Source organism: Chiloscyllium plagiosum, unplaced genomic scaffold, assembly GCF_037043375.1.
Source record: "Chiloscyllium plagiosum isolate Xiang-an unplaced genomic scaffold, Cpla_swu_hap1 HiC_scaffold_8, whole genome shotgun sequence".
NCBI classification, from domain to species: Eukaryota; Metazoa; Chordata; class Chondrichthyes; order Orectolobiformes; family Hemiscylliidae; genus Chiloscyllium; species Chiloscyllium plagiosum.
In genome coordinates, this window is record NW_028270146.1 from 41,553,084 (window position 1) to 41,573,574 (window position 20,491).

General features: G+C 43.6%; 1 protein-coding gene across 4 annotated transcripts in view; it reads right to left on the reverse strand.

Annotated features, from left to right (window-relative positions):
• Positions 1–20,491, reverse strand: part of mdga2a (MAM domain containing glycosylphosphatidylinositol anchor 2a) — a 956,359-nt gene that overhangs the window by 103,828 nt on the left and 832,040 nt on the right. For 3 of the 4 annotated variants that reach the window (XM_043697340.2, XM_043697342.2, XM_043697347.2), the window contains one exon: positions 20,016–20,171. The exons of the other annotated variant lie outside the window; for it this stretch is intronic. In XM_043697340.2, coding sequence (XP_043553275.1) covers positions 20,016–20,171 — 156 coding nt within the window. The remainder of the gene's footprint in view (positions 1–20,015; positions 20,172–20,491) is intronic. 4 annotated transcript variants of the gene reach the window in all.

Below are 20,491 nucleotides of genomic sequence, written 5' to 3' on the forward strand. Positions count from 1 at the left end.
CCTCTTAGCTTAAAAATATACCCCCAGTCTTGAAATCCCTAACCCTAAGGAAAAGACACCTGCTGTTCACCTTATCTGTATCCCTCAAGATATTATATATCTCTATAAGGTTACCCCTCAACCACCTAAGCTCCAGTGAAAAAAAGTCGTAGTCTATCTAGCTTATTTTTATACCTCAAACCCTTTATTCCTGGCAACATCCTGGTAAATCGGAACCCTCCCTGATTTAATAATATCCTTCCAATAACAGGACGACCAGAACAGCACACTGTATTTCAGAAGAGGCCTCACCAATGTCTTATACAACCTCATGACATCTGGCCCTTGTTGCAGGTCGTACAGGGTCCAAGAATGAGAACACCATCAAAATAATTGTGAATAATTTGACATTCCAACAATGAAAATCCCTCCCTCTTGAAGGTACAGAATATAGGCATATCTTTAATAATAAGAAATTTACCTTTGAATGTTTCCAAGAGATTCTTATTGTATTTTGTACACAATCATGTTGGACTCTTGAATCAGTCAAACTTTGTAATATGTTTTGGAAATAAAAACAGAAAATTCTGGAAAAACCTAACAGGTCATGCAGAAACTGTGAAGTGATGAAAAGGCATCAACTCGAAGTATTTTTCTCTCCATAGATGCTGCCAGATCTGCTGAGCAATTGCAGCAATTTCTTTTTATTTTAATTATCCAGCCTCCACAATCTTTTGTTTTCTGCATTGTTACGGCTCATTTATAAATGAATTAAAATGAATTTAAAAAAAACACTCATTACACAACTACCTACAATTTTTCAGGGTTGTTTTATTTAAGAAAAAAATCTTAGATATACAGTAATCATCGTCTGCAACCATTTTCATGCGTAATGAGGAATTGGCAAGTGACTCAGATGCCAGATTTTGATTTATTAGAATTAGAATTAGACTTAGCTTTATTGTCACATTTACTCAAATTAGAGAAAAGTTTACAACTCACCAGTTACAGTACCATCTTACGTACTTAGATACTTAGATACAGCTTCTTAAGCACAATTTTTTAGGGGAAAAAATTAGAATAATAAAGAAATAAAAGTTCAGAATAACAATCCTTCCAACCCAGCACATCCCAGCACCTAGCCTCCAGTCTGGGGTTCATCTTGAAGCTGCAAGTCCAGGCTAAGGCCACATCACAGCTGGAGACTGCCATGCTGGGCTGAAAGACCAACATGCCAGACTGAGAGACCATCACGCTTGGCCGAGAGGCCACCACACCGGGCTGAGAGACGACCATGCTGGGCCGATAGACCGCTACACCGGGCCAATAGACCACCTTACTGGGTCAAGACACTGCCACACTGGGCTGACAGACCACCATGCCAGGCTGGGAGACAACCACGCTGTGCTGAGAGACCATCAGACTGAGCTGAGAGACCACCACATCGGGCTGAGAGACCACTACGCTGGATTGAAAGACCACCATGTTGGGCCAAGAGACCACCTTGCTGGGTCGATAGATCGTTACACCGGGCCGATAGACCACCACACTGGGCTGACAGACCACCTTGCCAGGCTGAGATACAACCATGCTGGGCTGAGAAACCATCATACTGAGCTGAGAGACCACCACATCTGGCTGTGAAACCACCAGCTAGGCTGAGAGACTACCATGCTGGGTCGAGAGCCCACCATGTTGGACCGAGAGACAGCCATGCCAGGATGAAAGACCACAATGCTGTACTGAGTGATTGCCATGCCAAGAGACCACCATGCTAGGCTGGCAGACCGCCACACTGGGCTGATAGACCACCATGCTGGGCCAGTAGACCACCACACTAGGCTGAGAGACAACCATACCAGGCTGACAAACAACACATCAGGCTGAAAGACCATCCCGCTGGGCTGAGAGACCACCATGCCAGGCTGAGAGGCCACCACGCCTGGCAGAGAGGCCACCACATCAGGCCAAGAGGCTGCCATGCTGTGTCGACAGACTGCCACACGAGGCCAAGAGACCGCCATGCTGGGCCAAGAGATTGCCGTGCTGAGCCGATAGACTGCCACACTGAGCCGAGAGACCACCACACCGGGCCAAGAGACCAACACACCTGACCGAGAGACTATCACAGCGATCCAAGAGTCCATCAAACTGGGAGATTGCCACACCGGCCGAGGGGTCGTCATGCGAGGCCGAGAGACCACCACGCAGTCGAAGAGACTGCCACGCCAAGCTGAGGGACTGCCATGCCGGGCCGAGAGACCACCTCACCAGGCCGAGAAAATGCCATGTCAAGAGACTGCAATGATGTGTCGACAGACAGCCACACTCGGCCAAGAGACCGCCACACTGGGCTGAGAGATCACTATTCTGGGCCTATAGACTGCCATACCAAGCCGAGAGACCACCTCACCAGGCCGAGAGACCACCAGACTGAGCCAAGAGTCCTTCACACTGAGCTGAGTGACCACCATGCTGGGCCGAGGGACCATCATGCCAAGCAGAGAGACCGCCATGTTGGGCCAAGAGACCACCATGCCAAGCTGAGAGAATGCCACACCAGGTCAACAGACCACCACGTTGGGCCAAGACACCACCATACTGGGCCGATAGACTGTCACGATGGTAAGGTAGACTGCCACGCTTTCTGACAGACTGCCATACCGAGCCAAGAGACTGCAACACTGGGCCGAGAGACCGCCACTCTAAGACACCACCACGCTTGGCAGAGAGACCAGCAAGCAGGGGCGATAGACCGCCACGCCGAACCAAGAGACTGCCACGTTGGGCTGAGAGACCACAACGTCAGACTGAGAGACCACCACCCTGGGCAGAGAGACCCATGCCAAGCCAAGAAAATGCCACGCTGGGCCAATAGGCAACTGCACTGGACCAATAGACCGCCATGCCAAGCCGAGAGACTGCTACGCTGAGAGTCTGCCATGGTGGGACGAGAGACAGTTCCGCTGGGCCAAGAGACTGCCACGCTCAGATGAGAGACTGCTACACTGTGCCAAGAGACTGCCATGCCGAGAGACCGCCATGCTGGGCCTAGAGACCGCTACACTGGACTGAGATACTGCCACGTTAGGCTGAGGGACCATCATGCCGAGAGATAGCCATGCTGCACCGGAAAACTGCAATTCCAGTCCAAGAGATTCCCATGCTGGGCCGAGAGACTGCTATACCGGGACTACTCTAAGGCCAGGAGTTCAGCACATTGTCGAGAGGAAGGAAAGGAAATAAAGTCACAAAAGAGAAGAAAGAGAGAAAGAAAGAAAAGAAATGGACAACAGGGGTGTTCCCTGGCTGGAGATTCCTACTTTGATTACAGAGTAGAATCTTTTTTGATGAAGTTATTGAGCAGTAATTATATAATTGTGATACTTGACATGAATCCATGACTTCACCGCATTGGTCTGAAAGGAAAGGAGCTTGCCAGGAGATTTCAGAGGCGTGGGAATTGTGATCATCTTCAAGAAAGGAGACAGGTCTGACTGTGGAAATTACAGAGATATTTCCCAACTATTTACTCGGAAAAAAGCCAGCACGAGAATGTTCCTCAACCACCTCTACACAGTGGCTGAAGCATCTCAATGTGGCTTTCACCCATCAAGAGGCACAATGGACATGGCTTTCAGTGCACAACGAATCCAAGGAAAGTACAGGAACAGCACAAACCTCTGTATGTGGCCTTCTTCAATCTCACAAAGACCTTTGACTCTGCCAGTCATGACACACTGTGGAATATCCTTCCTCAAAGGGCATTCTGTGTTCTATAGGTAGACCCCACAGTGCTGTTAAGGAGGGAATTTCAGGCTTGGAATGGCAATATAATTCCAGGATGGCAACTAGCTTGGACGGAAACTTGCAGCTCGTGGTATATCTTCTGTCCTTCTCTTTCTAGCTAGAAGTGACTCTGTGGGTTTAGAATGTGCTATCAAGGGAATTAGTTTTGGAATTAGGAATTTATTTTGATATACATTGTCAGGAGACTCAATGTCATCAATTCTTGTTACTGCCTTGAACATACATCAGGCATCACTTTGACGTAAAAGGACAAAAATATTTCATTTAATGGTTGAACCAGCCTTTGTATTATGGATCTGAAAAATAAATTGATGTGATATCTCTAATTTGAGTTTTACTTAAATAGAAGAGAAAAGACATCAATTTTCCATCTGCTGTGAGGTTGTAATGATTTTCTTATTGTCAATATTTAATGAATTTCACCACAAAGTCTAACCAGAAATTATTCTGAGATTGCTTCATGGAGCTCGAATACAGGATAGATTATGTTAAGATTTTAAAACCATAAGATATAGGAGCAGAATTAGTCCGTTTGGCCCATCAAGTCCACACCATTCTGCCATTAAAGTTTCTCAATTCCATTCTCCTGATTTCTCACTGTAACCTTGATCCTGTTAATAATCAAGAATCCATCTATCTCTGTCATAAATACACTCAATGACTTTCCACAGCCTTCAGTTTAACCACCCTCTGACTGAAAAATTCCCTCCTTATCTCAGATCTAAAGGGTCATGCTTTCACTCTGAAGCTGTGCCTATTTGTGGAAATATCTTATCCACATCTACTGTATCTTGGCCTCTAAATATTCTGTAAATTTCAATGAGATTCTTCCTAATCCTTCTAAACTCCATTGAATGCAGACCCAGAGCCCTCAATCGCTCCTCATTTGACAAGCCTTTCATTTCCAGGATCATTCTTCTAAATCTCCTATGGAACCCCTCCAAGGTCAGAACATCCTTCCTAGATATGGGGTCCAAAACTGCTTCACAACATTCCAAATGCTGCCTAACCAGAGCTTGTACACCTCAGCAGTGCATAGAACATAGAACATAGAACATAGAAGAATACAGCGCAGTACAGGCCCTTGGGCCCTCGATGTTGCGCCGATCCAAGCCCACCTAAACTACACTAACCCACTATCCTCCATATACCTATCCAATGCCCTCTTAAATGCCCATAAAGAGGGAGAGTCCACCACTGTTACTGGCAGGGCATTCCATGAACTAACGACTCGCTGAGTGAAGAACCTACCCCTAACATCAGTCCTATATCTACCCCCCCTTAATTTAAAGCTATGCCCCCTTGTAATACCCGACTCCATACGCGGGAAAAGGTTCATACTGTCGACCCTATCTAACCCCCTAATCATCTTGTACACCTCAATCAAATCACCCCTAAACCTTCTTTTCTCTAGTGAAAACAGCCCCAAGTGCCTCAGTCTTTCCTCATACGGTTTTCCTTCCATACCAGGCAACATCCTGGTAAACCTCCTCTGCACCCGTTCCAATGCCTCCACATCCTTCCTATAGTATGGCGACCAAAACTGCACACAATATTCCAGATGCGGCCGTACCAGCGTCTTATACAACTGCATCATGACCTCAGGACTCCGGAACTCAATTCCTCTACCAATAAAAGCCAGTACGCCATATGCCTTCCTCACCGCACTATTTACCTGGGTGGCAACTTTCAGAGATCTGTGTACATGGACACCAAGATCCCTCTGCTCATCCACACTACCAAGTATCCGACCATTAGCCCAGTACCCCATCTTTTTGTTATTCTTCCCAAAGTGAATCACCTCGCACTTAGCTACATTGAATTCCATCTGCCACCTTTCTGCCCAGCTCTGCAGCTTCTCTATATCCTGCTGTAACCTGCCACATGCTTCCTCACTGTCAACAACTCCTCCGACTTTCGTATCATCCGCAAACTTGCTCACCCAACCTTCTAACCCCTCTTCCAGGTCATTTATAAAAATGACAAACAGCAATGGTCCCAAAACAGATCCTTGCGGAACACCGCTAGTGACGGCACTCCATGAAGAAACTTTGCCATCAACTACTACCCTCTGTCTTCTTCCATCCAGCCAATTCCTAATCCAAACCTCTAACTCACCCTCAATGCCATATCTCCGTATTTTCTGCAGTAGCCTACCATGGGGAACCTTATCAAACGCCTTACTAAAATCCATATATACCACATCTACCGCTTTCCCCTCATCAACCTCCTTCGTCACCTTTTCAAAGAATTCAATAAGGTTTGTGAGGCACGACTTGCCCTTCACAAAACCATGCTGACCATCTTTCCTCTTGTATTGTAACCTTCTTGGAATGAATGCTAACATTACATTTGCCTTAACTGCCAGCTGAACCTGCACGTCAACCTTAAGAGAATCCTAAACGAGGACTCCCAAGTGCCTTGGTGCTTCAGATTTCTGAAGCCTTTCCCCAATCAGTTCGACAATTGGCTCATTTTCAGGAAGGAATGTTGCTGTTGTACTCCACTCACCTGCTGTTTCACTTAATGTATGAAGCCATGCTAATTGATTGTTTGTGTAATGAAGTAAATTCTCCCTCTGAATTCCAATCTTCATCAGGACACTAGAGTATAATACTGCTTGAATAATCCAGTGGCTCAGACAAATACTCTGGCGACACAGGTACAAACCTCACTAAGCCAGCTGATGAAACTTGAATTCAATGAACAAATAAGGTATTAAAATCTCATCTCAGTATTGGTAACCTTGAAATTATTTACATTAGCTGGGAAGGAAATCTTCTCTTATACAATCTCGCCTTGATATCATTTCAAACTCACCGCACTGAAATTGAATGTTCTCAGAAATGCACTACCAAGTTCTCCATTACATAAAAATGCTCCAAAGGTTAAAATGAATAAAATCAGAAGTTAACCCGGCATTGATCTAACCACTGGAAATGATAGCGGCAAACACTATCTTATGGATATATAGGGGCTGATGTCAAATTTGGAAGAGCTATACCTCAAACTAATTAAGCAACAGTCTGAAATTGTCATGTTTACTGAATTGTAGCTTACAGACACTGTCCCAGACACTACCATCACCATTCCTGCATTTGCTTTGTCCCAGAGCCAAGACAGCTCCAGCAGAGATGGACAAACATTGGTGTACATCGGGATAGATTTGCCCAGGATTTTATGAACGTTGACTCCTGATCCCATGAAGAATTGTTATGGAGCAGAAGGTGGTTGTTTGGCCCATCATGCTTTACCAGCTCATTAAGTGAGCATCATTATGTTGTGCCAATCTGCTGCTGTTTTCCCATACCCTTGCACATTATTTTTATCCAAATATTCATCCAGTGCCCTCTTGACTGCCTTAACTGCATCTGCCTCTACCACACCTACAAGGTAGAAAAGCAGGAGGCTGGAAGAACACAGTAAGGCAGGCAGCATCAGGAGGTGGAGAAGTCAATGTTTCAGATGTAACCCTTGCGGAGTTCTTCCAGCCTCCCGCTTGTCTACCTTGGATTCCAGCATCTTCAAGTTTTTTTTGTCTCTCCCACACCTACAGGCATTGTGTCCTATACCCTAACTACTCTCTGAGTGAAACAAAATTTCCTCACTTCACGATTGCTTCTTTTGCAGGTCACTTTAAATCTATGCGCTCTTGTTTTAATTCCTTTTAGAAGCGTGTCAGTTTAGCCTATCCAGGCTGCTTATGATTTTGAAAACATCTATTAGATCTCCTCTTAGCCAGCTACTCTTCAAGGAGAACATTCTGAACTTCTTCTATCTAACTTTATTATTGAAACTCGTAAACCCTAGAACCATAGCTACAAACTGCTTTGGCGGCATGGTGGCTCAGTGGTTAGCACTGCTGCCTCACAGCGCCAGGGACCCAAGTTCGATTCCCAGCTTGGGCGAGTGTGTGTGTGTGGAGTTTCCACATTCTCTGCGAGTCTCTCGGTGCTCCGGTCCACCCACAATACAAAGATGTGCTGGTCAGGTGATTTAGGTAAAAACAAGGATTGCAGATGCTGGAAACCAGAGTCTAGATTAGAGTGGTGCTGGAAAAGCACAGTAGGTCAGGCAGCATCCGAGGAGCAGGAAAATCGACGTTTTGGGCAAAAGCCCTTCATCAGGAATAGAGGTCAGGTGAATTGCCCATAGTGCTAGATGAATTAGTTAGTGGAATGGGTATGAGTGGATTACTCTGGAAGGTCGGTGTAGACTTGTTGGGCCGAAGGGCCTGTTTTCATACCGTAGGGAATTTAATCTAATCTCTGTCCTGTATTGCCTCCAAGGCTTGTTTGTCCTTCCTAGTCTGGTAGTCCAGGTGGGAATAAACTAATATTTCATAATGGCTTAGCCTAACTTCACCACTTTCTCCAATGTGCTCTCCAGTGCATAAGACCAAAAGACCATAAGACATAGGAGTGGAAGTAAGGCCATTCGGCCCATCGAGTCCACTCTGCCATTCAATCATGGCTGATGGGCATTTCAACTCCACTTACCCGCATTCTCCCCAAAGTCCTTAATTCCTTGTGACATCAAGAAATTTATCAATCTCTGCCTCGAAGACATTTAGCGTCCCAGCCTCCACTGCACTCTGCGGCAATGAATTCCACAGGCCCACCACTCTCTGGCTGAAGAAGTGTCTCCGCATTTCTTATCTGAATTTACCCCCTCTAATTCTAAGGCTGTGTCCACGGGTCCTAGTCTCCTCGCCTAACAGAAACAATTTCCTAGCGTCCACCCTTTCCAAGCCATGTATTATCTTGTAAGTTTCCATTAGATCTCCCTTTAATCTTCTAAACTCCAACGAATACAATCCCAGGATCCTCAGCCGTTCCTCGTATGTTAGACCTACCATTCCAGGGATTATCCTTGTGAATCTCCGCTGGACACGCTCCAGTGCCAGTATGTCCTTCCTGAGGTGTGGGGACCAAAACTGGACACAGTACTCCAAATGGGGCCTAACCGGAGCTTTCCTCCTTCCTATAAAGTGGCAACCAGAAATACACACTGTACTCCAGCTATGACTTGACTAACAATATGTACAGCTCCAACATAACCTCCTTGTTCTTGTATTCAATACCTTGACTAATAAAGGTTAACATTTTTGTGATTCCCAGATGCTCACTGCAAAATTCGCCATTGAAATAATTAATTATTTTTCTTTCCTTCCTGCCAACATGGGCAAGTTCACCTTATTCTACAAAATGTTCCATCTGCCAAATTTTGTCAGTTATTTAACTTCTTTAACTCCCTCCTTTGACACTTTCAAAGAGTACGATATGCTGACCATGATCTCACACCATCTGTACATTGATTGAATGGTAACCTTTATTGTGGTGTCATTCTCTGCAGCTGATGGTGTTCCACACCAATGAGGAAGCCTGGCGTTCTGGCAAAGCTGAGTGTATGCTTCATCTGCTTCATCTCGTTGTTGAGAGAAGACTCAATATGTTCCTTTTTTCTGCTAATGAAGAGTTCATAATTTTTTTTTGCAGTGAACATTGATGTTAGAGATTTCCCTTACTACAAATGGAAGCATCCCGGTGTGAAGAAATTCAGGGCTATGGTCAGCCTCGGTGTATTATGCACAGTATTCTGGCCCTGCTCTGAGAATGCAGCTGTGTGTGCAAGAGATGGAAGATTTCCATGAGCACATTCCTTATAAAATGGATATTATGCACACACTCTTCAAGACTTAGCTTGCCATGCTTCTAAAATATCCAAAACCTTTTCCTTCTGTTCTGAATCTCTTAAAATAACTCAGGTAGGAGGTACTTCCTGAATTCATGTTCAGCTGTGTGTGTTGAAGAAGTAGTATTAACTGTGGAAGCAGGAAGGTTGCTACGCTGAAAAGTGGTGATGCAGACTGATATCCCGATCTCCCTAATCAGCATACCTCCAATTTGTGCCCCAACTGACTCAAAATGGCTTCCAGTGTGGGTTGTGTGTATGGCATTGATGCCATTTTGGAACCAAAATAATATCTATAGCATGAAATCCATGGGAATTTTACTAGTTGCATTTTTTTCATGACATCTAAAAAGCTTTAAGAAATGTTGTTTAAGACTTCTATCATGGTATAGTGTTATTGATCCCTGGCAAAGCTGAGTATATGCGTCACGTGTGAGTTGTCATTTGACTTTGCATCATTGGTTTAGGCGCAACATATATGGCGCTTAGAGCAGGGATAAATTGGATTGGAGAGAATTAATCACAATACAAAAATTCAAAGATGATGTTGGCATCATTTATAACAAACTTGCATTGTTATAACACTGCTGAATCTACTTATTTAGGAGCAATACGTGATGTATAACTTGCACTAGCTTAAAGGCTTAATTGGCAATCGCATTGCACAACGTAGAACATAAGCCTAAAAGATTCACAAAGTTTCATCCTTGGCTCATATCTGTATACTGCAGGTCAATCAGAGTGGCAGCAGGCACACTGTATTTGGTTCCACGTATCAAACACCAAACCAGGTTGCTACTGGTTGAATAACTAACTTTGAAAAAGTGCATGTGTGGAGGTAAGGTCAGAATCAGCTGTGTTGGTTGCCAGTTATCGTGCCCATTCATGACAAACAGCCATAGTAGCAAAGATTTGTAATGAGGTCAGCCAGGTAGACGTCATGGAATATGAGTTCCATGATTGGTCCAGAAAAACAATCCCAATCAGGGAACCCTGACTGACAGATATAAACAGAAATGTCAGAGGTTCTGCTCACTGTGAGATCTGGCTCTGAGGGAGCTGGATCAATGGCAAGGACTCTCCACATGTAAATAATGGATGACATGGTGACAGGATACCAGTCTCTGTAGAGTTATTCCTGTTTGAAAAGACATCTAGGGTGCCAGCCCAGTCAGCCAGCGCTCTCAAGTTAAGAAGGGAGGGAAATTTGAGGAAAAAAATGTAGAAGCTGAAAGTTCCTGACAACAGCTATGACCCAATTCTGACTGGGATTATCAACTAGGACCAGGAATTGTAGGCCTTGTTGTTTTTAATTAGGCATAGTTTTATTATCTAATCCGTAAATAGGTGTGTTATTTATGACAATGTCTATTTAACATCATTGCACTTGTCAATCAGCAGACAGAACCAAATGCTTATCCGTTCACAAAAGACTATTTAGGGAGTTCATAATTTGCCCTTACTTTTACTGTAGAAAGCATTAAACGTACAGAATCATGATTACTTCTACCAAGATGCTTGTAAGTTATTATGTCTCTGGTTATAATGCTACCCATGTCCATTTGCAAACATATCACTTACAACAAGCAATTTCCTTCAAATGAAATTTCTGGTATTCATTAGCTCTGAAAGCTTGCATAACGAATAACGTGTGGGTAATAGGCATAACAGAGGCACCAACCTTTTCTTATTAAACATTCTACATGATCCCTTGTTGTGTTCAATGACTAAAGTGGTTTTAAAGAGTGATTCATGAGACTGGATTAGGTCAGCTCTTGTGCAGACTGACTTATTATTTAAAATTAAAGGTCAGACTAGTGGGAATTTAAACTCCTTCAATCAATCTGTGTTCTTTCCCATCATGGCAACAAATGTATGAGTGTAGCTGTATAACACTGCTATTTTCATTTCTACGATCATAATTGCTACGTACTTGCATTTTTGACAAGTAGTATTTGTAAAGTATACCTTTTTTTCTGATGCCTCAAATACACCAATACACCAGATGTGATGAGATTCACAGCAGACTATTGATGTAACAAATATTTCTTTCCTTCTCTGCTTCAGACATGAACTTAATTCCATATGGCACAGGAAGTCCAGAATAAATATTTATCAATTTCAAAAAACATGGTTCCAATGTAACCTTCAAACAGCATTAAGGAGGCAAACAACGCGACACACTAATTATCCTCAGCAGTATGCGTGCAGGTATGAATTCTATTTCCTTGATTTTATATTAGAAATGGGAGGAACTTTGTTGAGAGTTGCATAAGAAATAATGTGACAGCATGGTTGCCTTTTTTGTACAGATTAAGATGCAAGATTACTTTGCTGCCACTAATCCCTGAGTGACACAGTTTCTATTTCACTCTGAATGCAGCTTTGACAAACCTGCAGCTTCCCAAAAATCTCTGATCACCCCCGCTGTGATCTGACTTGTTACTGCGCTTACCACACACCACTATAACCTTCAAGATTGCACCCCTCCTCCCCACCTATTTGTCATGGGCTTACACAGTCTTGGAGTCTTCACTGACTATCTCCCTGGTCGACTGGAAGCTTGTCAATCAGTTAATTTTGGCTTTTAATCAGTTATCTGATCAGTGTAAGTTAAGTTAAAGTTGTGTTGAGTGAAGTAAACCCCCATTATACTGTGGAAAAGGATATGGAAGATATAGACTGTAGGGAAATAGATGGTGACATCTTGCAAAATGTCCATATTACAGAGGAGGAAGTGCTGGATGTCTTGAAACGGTTAAAGGTGGATAATTCCCCAGGACCTGATCAGGTGTACCCGAGAACTCTGTGGGAAGCTAGAGAAGTGATTGCTGGGCCTCTTGCTGAGATATTTGTATCATCGATAGTCACAGGTGAGGTGCCGGAAGGCTGGACGTTGGCAAACGTGGTGCCACTGTTTAAGAAGGGCAGTAAAGACAAGCCAGGGAACTATAGACCGATGAGCCTGACCTTGGTGGTAGGCAAGTTGTTGGAGGGAATCCGGAAGGACAGGATTTGGAACATGTATTTGGAAAGGCAAGGACTGATTAGGGATAGTCAACATGGTTTTGTGCATGAGAAATCATGTCTCACAAACTTGATTGAGTTTTTTGAAGAAGTAACAAAGAGGATTGATGAGGGCAGAGCAGTAGATGTGGTCTATATGGACTTCAGTAAGGCATTCGACAAGGTTCCCCATGGGAGACTGATTAGCAAGGTTAGATCTCATGGAATACAGGGAGAACTAGCCATTTGGATACAGAACTGGCTCAAAGGTAGAAGACAGAGGGTGGTGGTGGAGGGTTGTTTTTCAGACTGGAGGCCTGTGACCAGTGGAGTGCCACAAGGATCGGTGCTGGGTCCTCTACTTTTTGTCATTTACATAAATGATTTGGATGTGAGCATAAGAGGTACAGTTAGTAAGTTTGCAGATGTCACCAAAATTGGAGGTGTAGTAGACAGCGATAAGGGTTACTTCAGATTACAACAGGATCTGGACCAGATGGGCCAATGGCTGAGAAGTGGCAGATGGAGTTTAATTCAGATAAATGCGAGGTGCTAAATTTTGGGAAAGCAAATCTTAGCAGGACCTATACACTTAATGATAACGTCCTAGGGAGTGTTGCTGAACAAAGAGACCTTGAAGTTAAGGTTCATAGCTCCTTGAAAGTGGAGTCGCAGGTAGATAGGATAGTGAAGAAGGCGTTCATATGATTTGCTTCATTGGTCAGAGTACTGAGTACAGGAGTTGGGAGGTCATGTTGCGGCTGTACAGGACATTGGTTAGGCCACTGTTGGAATATTGCGTGCAATTCTGGTCTCCTTCCTATCGGAAAGATAGAACATAGAACATAGAACATAGAAGAATACAGCGCAGTACAGGCCCTTCGGCCCTCGATGTTGCGCCGATCCAAGCCCACCTAACCTACACTAGCCCACTATCCTCCATATGCCTATCCAATGCCCACTTAAATGCCCATAATGAGGGAGAGTCCACCACTGCTACTGGCAGGGCATTCCATGAACTCACGACTCGCTGAGAAAAGAACCTACCCCTAACATCTGTCCTATACCTACCCCCCCTTAATTTAAAGCTATGCCCCCTTGTAATAGCTGACTCCATACGAGGAAAAAGATTCTCACTGTTGACCCTATCTAAACCCCTAATCATCTTATACACCTCTATCAAGTCACCCCTAAACCTTCTTTTCTCCAATGAAAACAACCCCAAGTGCGTCAGCCTTTCCTCATACGATCTTTCTACCATACCAGGCAACATCCTGGTAAACCTCCTCTGCACCCGTTCCAGTGCCTCCACATCCTTCCTATAGTATGGCGACCAAAACTGCACACAATACTCCAGATGCGGCCGCACCAGAGTCTTATACAACTGCAACATGACCTCAGTACTCCGGAACTCAATTCCTCTACCAATAAAAGCCAGTATGCCAGCCTGGCTTCTTCACCGCACTATTTACCTGGGTGGCAACTTTCAAAGATTTGTGTACATGGACACCAAGATCCCTCTGCTCATCCACACTACCAAGTATCCGACCATTAGCCCAGTACCCCATCTTTTTATTACTCTTACCAAAGTGAATCACCTCACACTTAGCTACATTGAACTCCATTTGCCACCTTTCTGCCCAGTTCTGCAGCTTATCTATATCCCGCTGTAACCTGTCACATCCTTCCTCACTGTCTACAACTCCTCCGACTTTCGTATCATCCGCAAACTTGCTCACCCAACTTTCTAACCCCTCCTCCAGGTCATTTATAAAAATGACAAACAGCAATGGTCCCAAAACAGATCCTTGCGGAACACCGCTAGTGACGGCACTCCAAGATGAACCTTTGCCATCAACTACTACCCTCTGTCTTCTTCCAGCCAGCCAACTCCTAATCCAAACCTCCAACTCACCCTCAATGCCATATCTCCATATTTTTTGCAGTAGTCTACCATGGGGAACCTTATCAAACGCCTTACTAAAATCCATATACAACACATCTACTGCTTTCCCCTCGTCCATCTCCTTCGTCACCTTCTCAAAGAATTCAATAAGGTTTGTGAGGCACGACCTGCCCTTCACAAAACCATGCTGACTATCCTTGATCACATTATTCCTATCCAGATGTTCATAAATCCTATCCCTTACAATTCTCTCTAAGATTTTGCCCACAACAGAAGTGAGACTCACCGGCCTATAGTTACTAGGGTTATCCCTACTCCCCTTCTTGAACAAGGGAACCACATTTGCTAGCCTCCAATCTTCTGGCACTACTCCTGTAGACAACGAGGACATAAAAATCAAGGCCAATGGCTCTGCAATTTCCTCCCTTGCTTCCCAGAGAATCCTAGGATAAATGCCATCAGGCCCAGGGGACTTATCTATTTTCACCCTTTCCAGAATTTCCAACACCTCTTCTCTACATACCTCAAAGCCATCCATTCTACTTAATTGTGACTCAGTACTCACATTGACAACAATGTCCTGTTCCTGATTGAATACTGACGAAAAGTATTCATTCAGTGTCTTCCCAATCTCTTCAGCCTCCACACGCAACTTCCCACTACTATCCTTGACTGGACCTATTCCTACCCTAGTCATTCTTTTATTCCTGACATACCTATAGAAAGCCTTAGGGTTTTCCCTAATTCTACCAACTAAGGACCTTTCATGTCCCTTCCTTGCTGCTCTTAGCTCTCTCTTCAGGTCCTTCCTGGCTACCTTATAACTCTCAATCGCCCCAATTGAACCTTCATGCCTCATCTTTACATAGGCCGCCCTCTTCCATTTAACAAGGGATTCCAATTCCTTATTAAACCACTGCTCCCTCACACGACCCTTTCCTCCCTGCCTGACGGGCACATACTTATCAAGGACACTCAATAGTTGCTCCTTGAACAAGCTCTACATATCAATTACACCCTTGCCTTGAAGCTTACTTTTCCAGGCCACACATCCTAAGTCATGCCTCACAGCATCATAATTTCCCTGCCCCCATCTATAACTCTTGCCCTGTAGTGCACACTTATCCCTCTCCATCACTAGAGTAAAGGTCACCGAATTGTGGTCACTGTCCCCAAAGTGCTCACCTACCTCTAATTCTAACACCTGGCCTGGTTCATTACCCAGAACCAAATCCAGTATGGCCTCACCTCTTGTTGGCCTATCTACATATTGTGTCAGGAAACCCTCCTGCACACATTGGACAAACACTGACCCATCTAACGAACTTGAGCTATAGCTTTCCCAATTAATATCAGGAAAGTTAAAGTCCCCCATAACAACCACCCTATTACTTTCACTCTTCTCTTGAATCATCCTCGCAATCCTTTCTTCTACGTTTCTAGGACTATTAGGAGGCCTGTAAAAAACTCCTAACAGGGTGACCTCACCTTTCCTATTCCTAACCTCAGCCCAAACTACCTCAGATGGCGAGTCTTCATCCATCGTCCTTTCCACAGCTGTAATACTATCTTTGACAAGCAATGCCACACCTCCCCCTCTTTTACCCCCACCTCTGACCCTACTAAAACATTTAAACCCTGGAACCTGCAACAGCCAATCCTGTCCCTGTTCTACCCATGTCTCCGTAATAGCCACAACATCGAAGTCCCAGGTACCAACCCACGCTGCAAGTTCACCTACCTTATTTCGTATACTTCTTGCATTGAAGTATACACACTTCAAACCACTTTCCTGTTTACAGGCACCCTCCTTTGAAATTGATGCCATGTTCCTAACCTCCCTACACTCCAGGTCCTGCACCCTAAAGCTACAGTCTGGGTTCCCATGCCCCTGCAGAGTTAGTTTAAACCCCCCCCAAGAGCACTAGCAAACCTCCCACCAAGGATACTGGTGCCCCTCAGGTTCAGGTGTAGACCATCCTGTTTATAGAGGTCCCACCTTCCCCAGAAAGAACCCCAGCTATCCAAATACCGGAATCCCTCCCTCCTGCACCATCCCTGTAGCCACGCATTTAACTGTTCTCTCTCCCTATTCCTCGACTCTCTATCACGTGGCACGGATAACAAACCAGAGACAACAACTCTGTTCGTTCTAACTCTGAGCTTCCAACCTAGCTCCCTGAAAGCCTGCCTAACATCCTCAGCGCTCCTCCTACCTATGTCATTGGTGCCAATGTGGACCACGACTTCGGGCTGCTCCCCCTCCCCCTTAAGGACCCGGAAAACACGATCAGAGACATCACGTACCCTTGCACCTGGGAGGCAACATACCAAACGTGAGTCTCTCTCGTTCCCACAAAACCTCCTATCTGTGCCCCGAACTATCGAGTCCCCAAGATATTGTGAAACTTGAAAGGGTTCAGAAAAGATTTACAAGGATCTTGCCAGGGTTGGAGGATCTGAGCTACAGGGAGAGGCTGAACAGGCTGGGGCTATTTTCCCTGGAACGTCGGAGGCTGAAGGGTGACCTTATAGAGGTCTACAAAATTATGAGGTGCATGGATAGGATAAATAGACAAAGTCTTTTCCCTGGAGTCAGGGAGTCCAGAACTAGAGGGCATAGGTTTAGGGTAAGAGGGGAAAGATATAAAAGAGACCTAAGGGGCAACGTTTTCACACAGAAAACGTTTTCGTACGTGAATGGAATGAGCTGCCAGAGGATGTGGTGGAGGCTGATACAATTGCAACATTTAAGAGGCATTTGGATGGATAAATGAATAGGAAGGGTTTGGAGGGATATGGGCCGGGTGCTGGCAGGTGGGACTAGATTGGGTTGGGATATCTGGTCGGCATGGACAGGTTGGACTGAAGGGTCTGTTTCCATGCTGTACATTTCCATGACTCTATGACTCTATCTGCTCCAGGAAGGAGTAATGATTCAGTCCAGTGAATTTGCAGCATTAATTCATTAAAGCAAGACACCCATCAGGTGGGAACAAGATGAAGGAGCAAAGCACAGAGTGGAGGGAATACATTAGTCATGTGAACTTGGTCAAAGCAGTTCAGTGAGTTGGAGAGCAGAAAAGGAAAGGCAAAGGAAGATAAAAAGACATTAAATCAGAATTAGGGAAGAGTTAATGTATGTGACCAAAGATTTGTACAAAAGAGCAATTAGCTGTGAGGAGCAGCTGGATAAGCCCAGATTGTTCTTTCCTTTGGAGGAGAAAAGGTTGAGGGGGGACCTGGTTGAAGTATCGGGCGGCACGGTGGCTCAGTGGTTGGCACTGCTGCCTCACAGCACCAGAGACCGGGATTTGATTCCCACCTCGGGCAACTGTCTGTGTGGAGTTTGCACGTTCTCCCCGTGTCAGCATGGGTTTCCTCTGGGTGCTCCGGTTTCCTCTCACAATCTAAAGATGTGCAGGTCAGGCGAATTGACCGTGCTAAATTGCCCACAGTGTCAGGGGTAAATATCAGGTAGGGGAATGGATATGGGTGGGTTACTCTTCAGAGGATTGGAGTGGACTTGTTGGGCCAAAGGACATGTTTCCACACTGTAGGGAATCTGATCTCTAATCTCATAAGTGGAAAGGGTGGTTGGAAAGCAGCTATTCTCCTTAGCTGAAGAGTCAATAATGAGGGGCATAATGTTAAGGTGAAAGGCTGAACATTTAGAGGTGATTGAAGAAAATTCTTTTCATCCAGACAGTGGTGGGGGTGTGGAATGCACTGCTTGGGAGGGTAGTTGCGGCAGGCAATCTCACAACCTTTTAAAAGCACTGAGATAAGTACTTGAAGTGTCACACCTTCCAATGTTGTAGGTCTGGTGCTGGAAGATGGGACTAGTGTACATTTAGTGCAGCTTTGGTTGTACAGACATGATAGGTCAAAGGGCTTCTTCTAGACTCTTGAGTCTTTGGTTCGATGAGCAGTTTTTGAGGAGGATATTAAAAGTAGTTACCACAAAGAGTTCGGGAAAGAATTGTGATGCATCAGGAGTGTAATGCTTTAAAGTTCTAATGCTGATTGCTAACAGTGAAACTTGAGGAGTTATAATGGACCCAAATGCAAAACTGAACTTCAACTCCAACCCAACCCCAATATTGTAAACCTGAAAGAAAAATGGCAAAGAGCTGCATTGTGGTGGCCCAAAGAGACACCTGCCATATTGAACGTCAAACACCAAATAGAAGAATTAAACATCAAATAAGCTAGTGTTTGCATGTTATTATATTTGTGTAGAGTTCTTGTGAAAATTTCTGTAACGTTAAAGCTTCATTTTCTTCTCTCGTGCTGCTCACGAGAAAAATAATGCTCCCCTGTTTGAAATTGGTGTTGATGGATGTTCATTGTTCATATGCAAATTTGCATCCGAACACACAATTTTCTTTTCCGTTGTCATTAATTCAGCAGAACCAGACAAGTTATTCCATTTTTGTTCACCACTTTCCTGAGCCAATGAAATGTGATAGAAACAGTTCATAATTGCCTTGCAAATTTTTTGGAAGCATAATCAAGGTTCATTACACTGTACTAATTCTGTTGTTTTCTTTTTATGCTTTATGTTACCATGTCAACAAGAAAAGTATTATATTTGCTGCTAAAATAACCACAAAGTTCATGGCACTTATAAATTATTGCAAATGCCACAGCATCTTTAGGCTTGTACAAATGCACAGTTAAGTTTGTAAATCCAAAAGTTCCCTTTCGTTAAGGCTGGATTTCACTGCATCATGAAGGCCATGAGGTTACTATATTAGTGTGGTAGGTGTGGGCTAAACTAACAATGTAAAGTAAAGTCTTATCCATTTAAGTATATGTAATGTGAGTTAATTGCTGTCAGACAATAGAAAATTCACTCATGTAAATGTAACCTGATTTTGATGTTGAAAATTCACCCACTTAAATTTATGTTTCCTCCTCAACTTCGGAACTGTTTATTTCACAATCTTTGGGGTGATTCATTAAAAAGTTATACAGTAATTTGGACTGTTCACTCATGCTCCCCAATACCCTGTCTGATTCCCAGCTTGCTTTGTTCACAAATCGTGATGTAAAGCATTTCTAAAATCCAAACATGATAGAAAGTCTAACACACAGCATGGGTCCTGTGATTGGAAATTATAGCTATTCCTATTTTTTAACCAATTAAATTACATCCCAAAATTTTAAAGGACAGTTTATAAGTAAATGTAAAATGCATAGAATTGTTTGAATGGTTCCTGATTTTATTTTATAATGTGTAGGCCATGTGAAAACAAAATGCATTTGTTTTTTTTAAAAAAATCAAGCTATGAAGGATTGGATTTTACTCCAGTGGAGTTCATCGTGTCTGCCAGAAACAGCATGGTTCTCTGGAGGAGCTCTGAGTTCATTTAATTTGAGGTGTAACTACAATAATTCATTTTATCCAAGCAATTAGTTTTACCCCACATTATGTATCCACAGTTAATGATTCTCCCAGCTCCAACTTGATGTTATATCAATCAAATAAAATATCACGAGGTAAAACGGTGACAATGAAAAGAAACAGGATTATATTACACACTTTTCTTTTAGAATTGTGAATATATTTCTGTTTAGACAGGGCCTTTTTGGTAAATGGAAATTGCTGCTTTACCTTGCTTGGATCCACTTCGGTCAGCACTGGGTCCTGTATTTGGAGTGTACTTTGGGTTCCTGGTTGAAGCACTTTGTCTCGTCCAGTCAAAGTTATCAAGTCGATCTTGTGTGAATCCACAGATCTTCTCATTTTCAAATGCACAGTTGAATTCGCCTGTTAACAAATACATGCAACTTCGAATCATTTTATTACAGCTGTATTTATCATTATATATTTTGAATATATGACAGTCCAGTAACAGCTTAAATGTACCAGTAACTGGACCATAAAGGTTTGATGCAATAATGTTTATTACAATCCTGTTATAGCTGCAGATCCAGATTGATTAGCTTGGTAGATCTTATTTTATTTTATTTTGGTTTTAACACTGTGGCATCTTGCTGAAACATAAGAATACAATGCTGTAGATTTTGGCTTGACAATAAATAAGAAGTTTATTAACAGAATAAATGTGGATAAAATAGAATAAATCA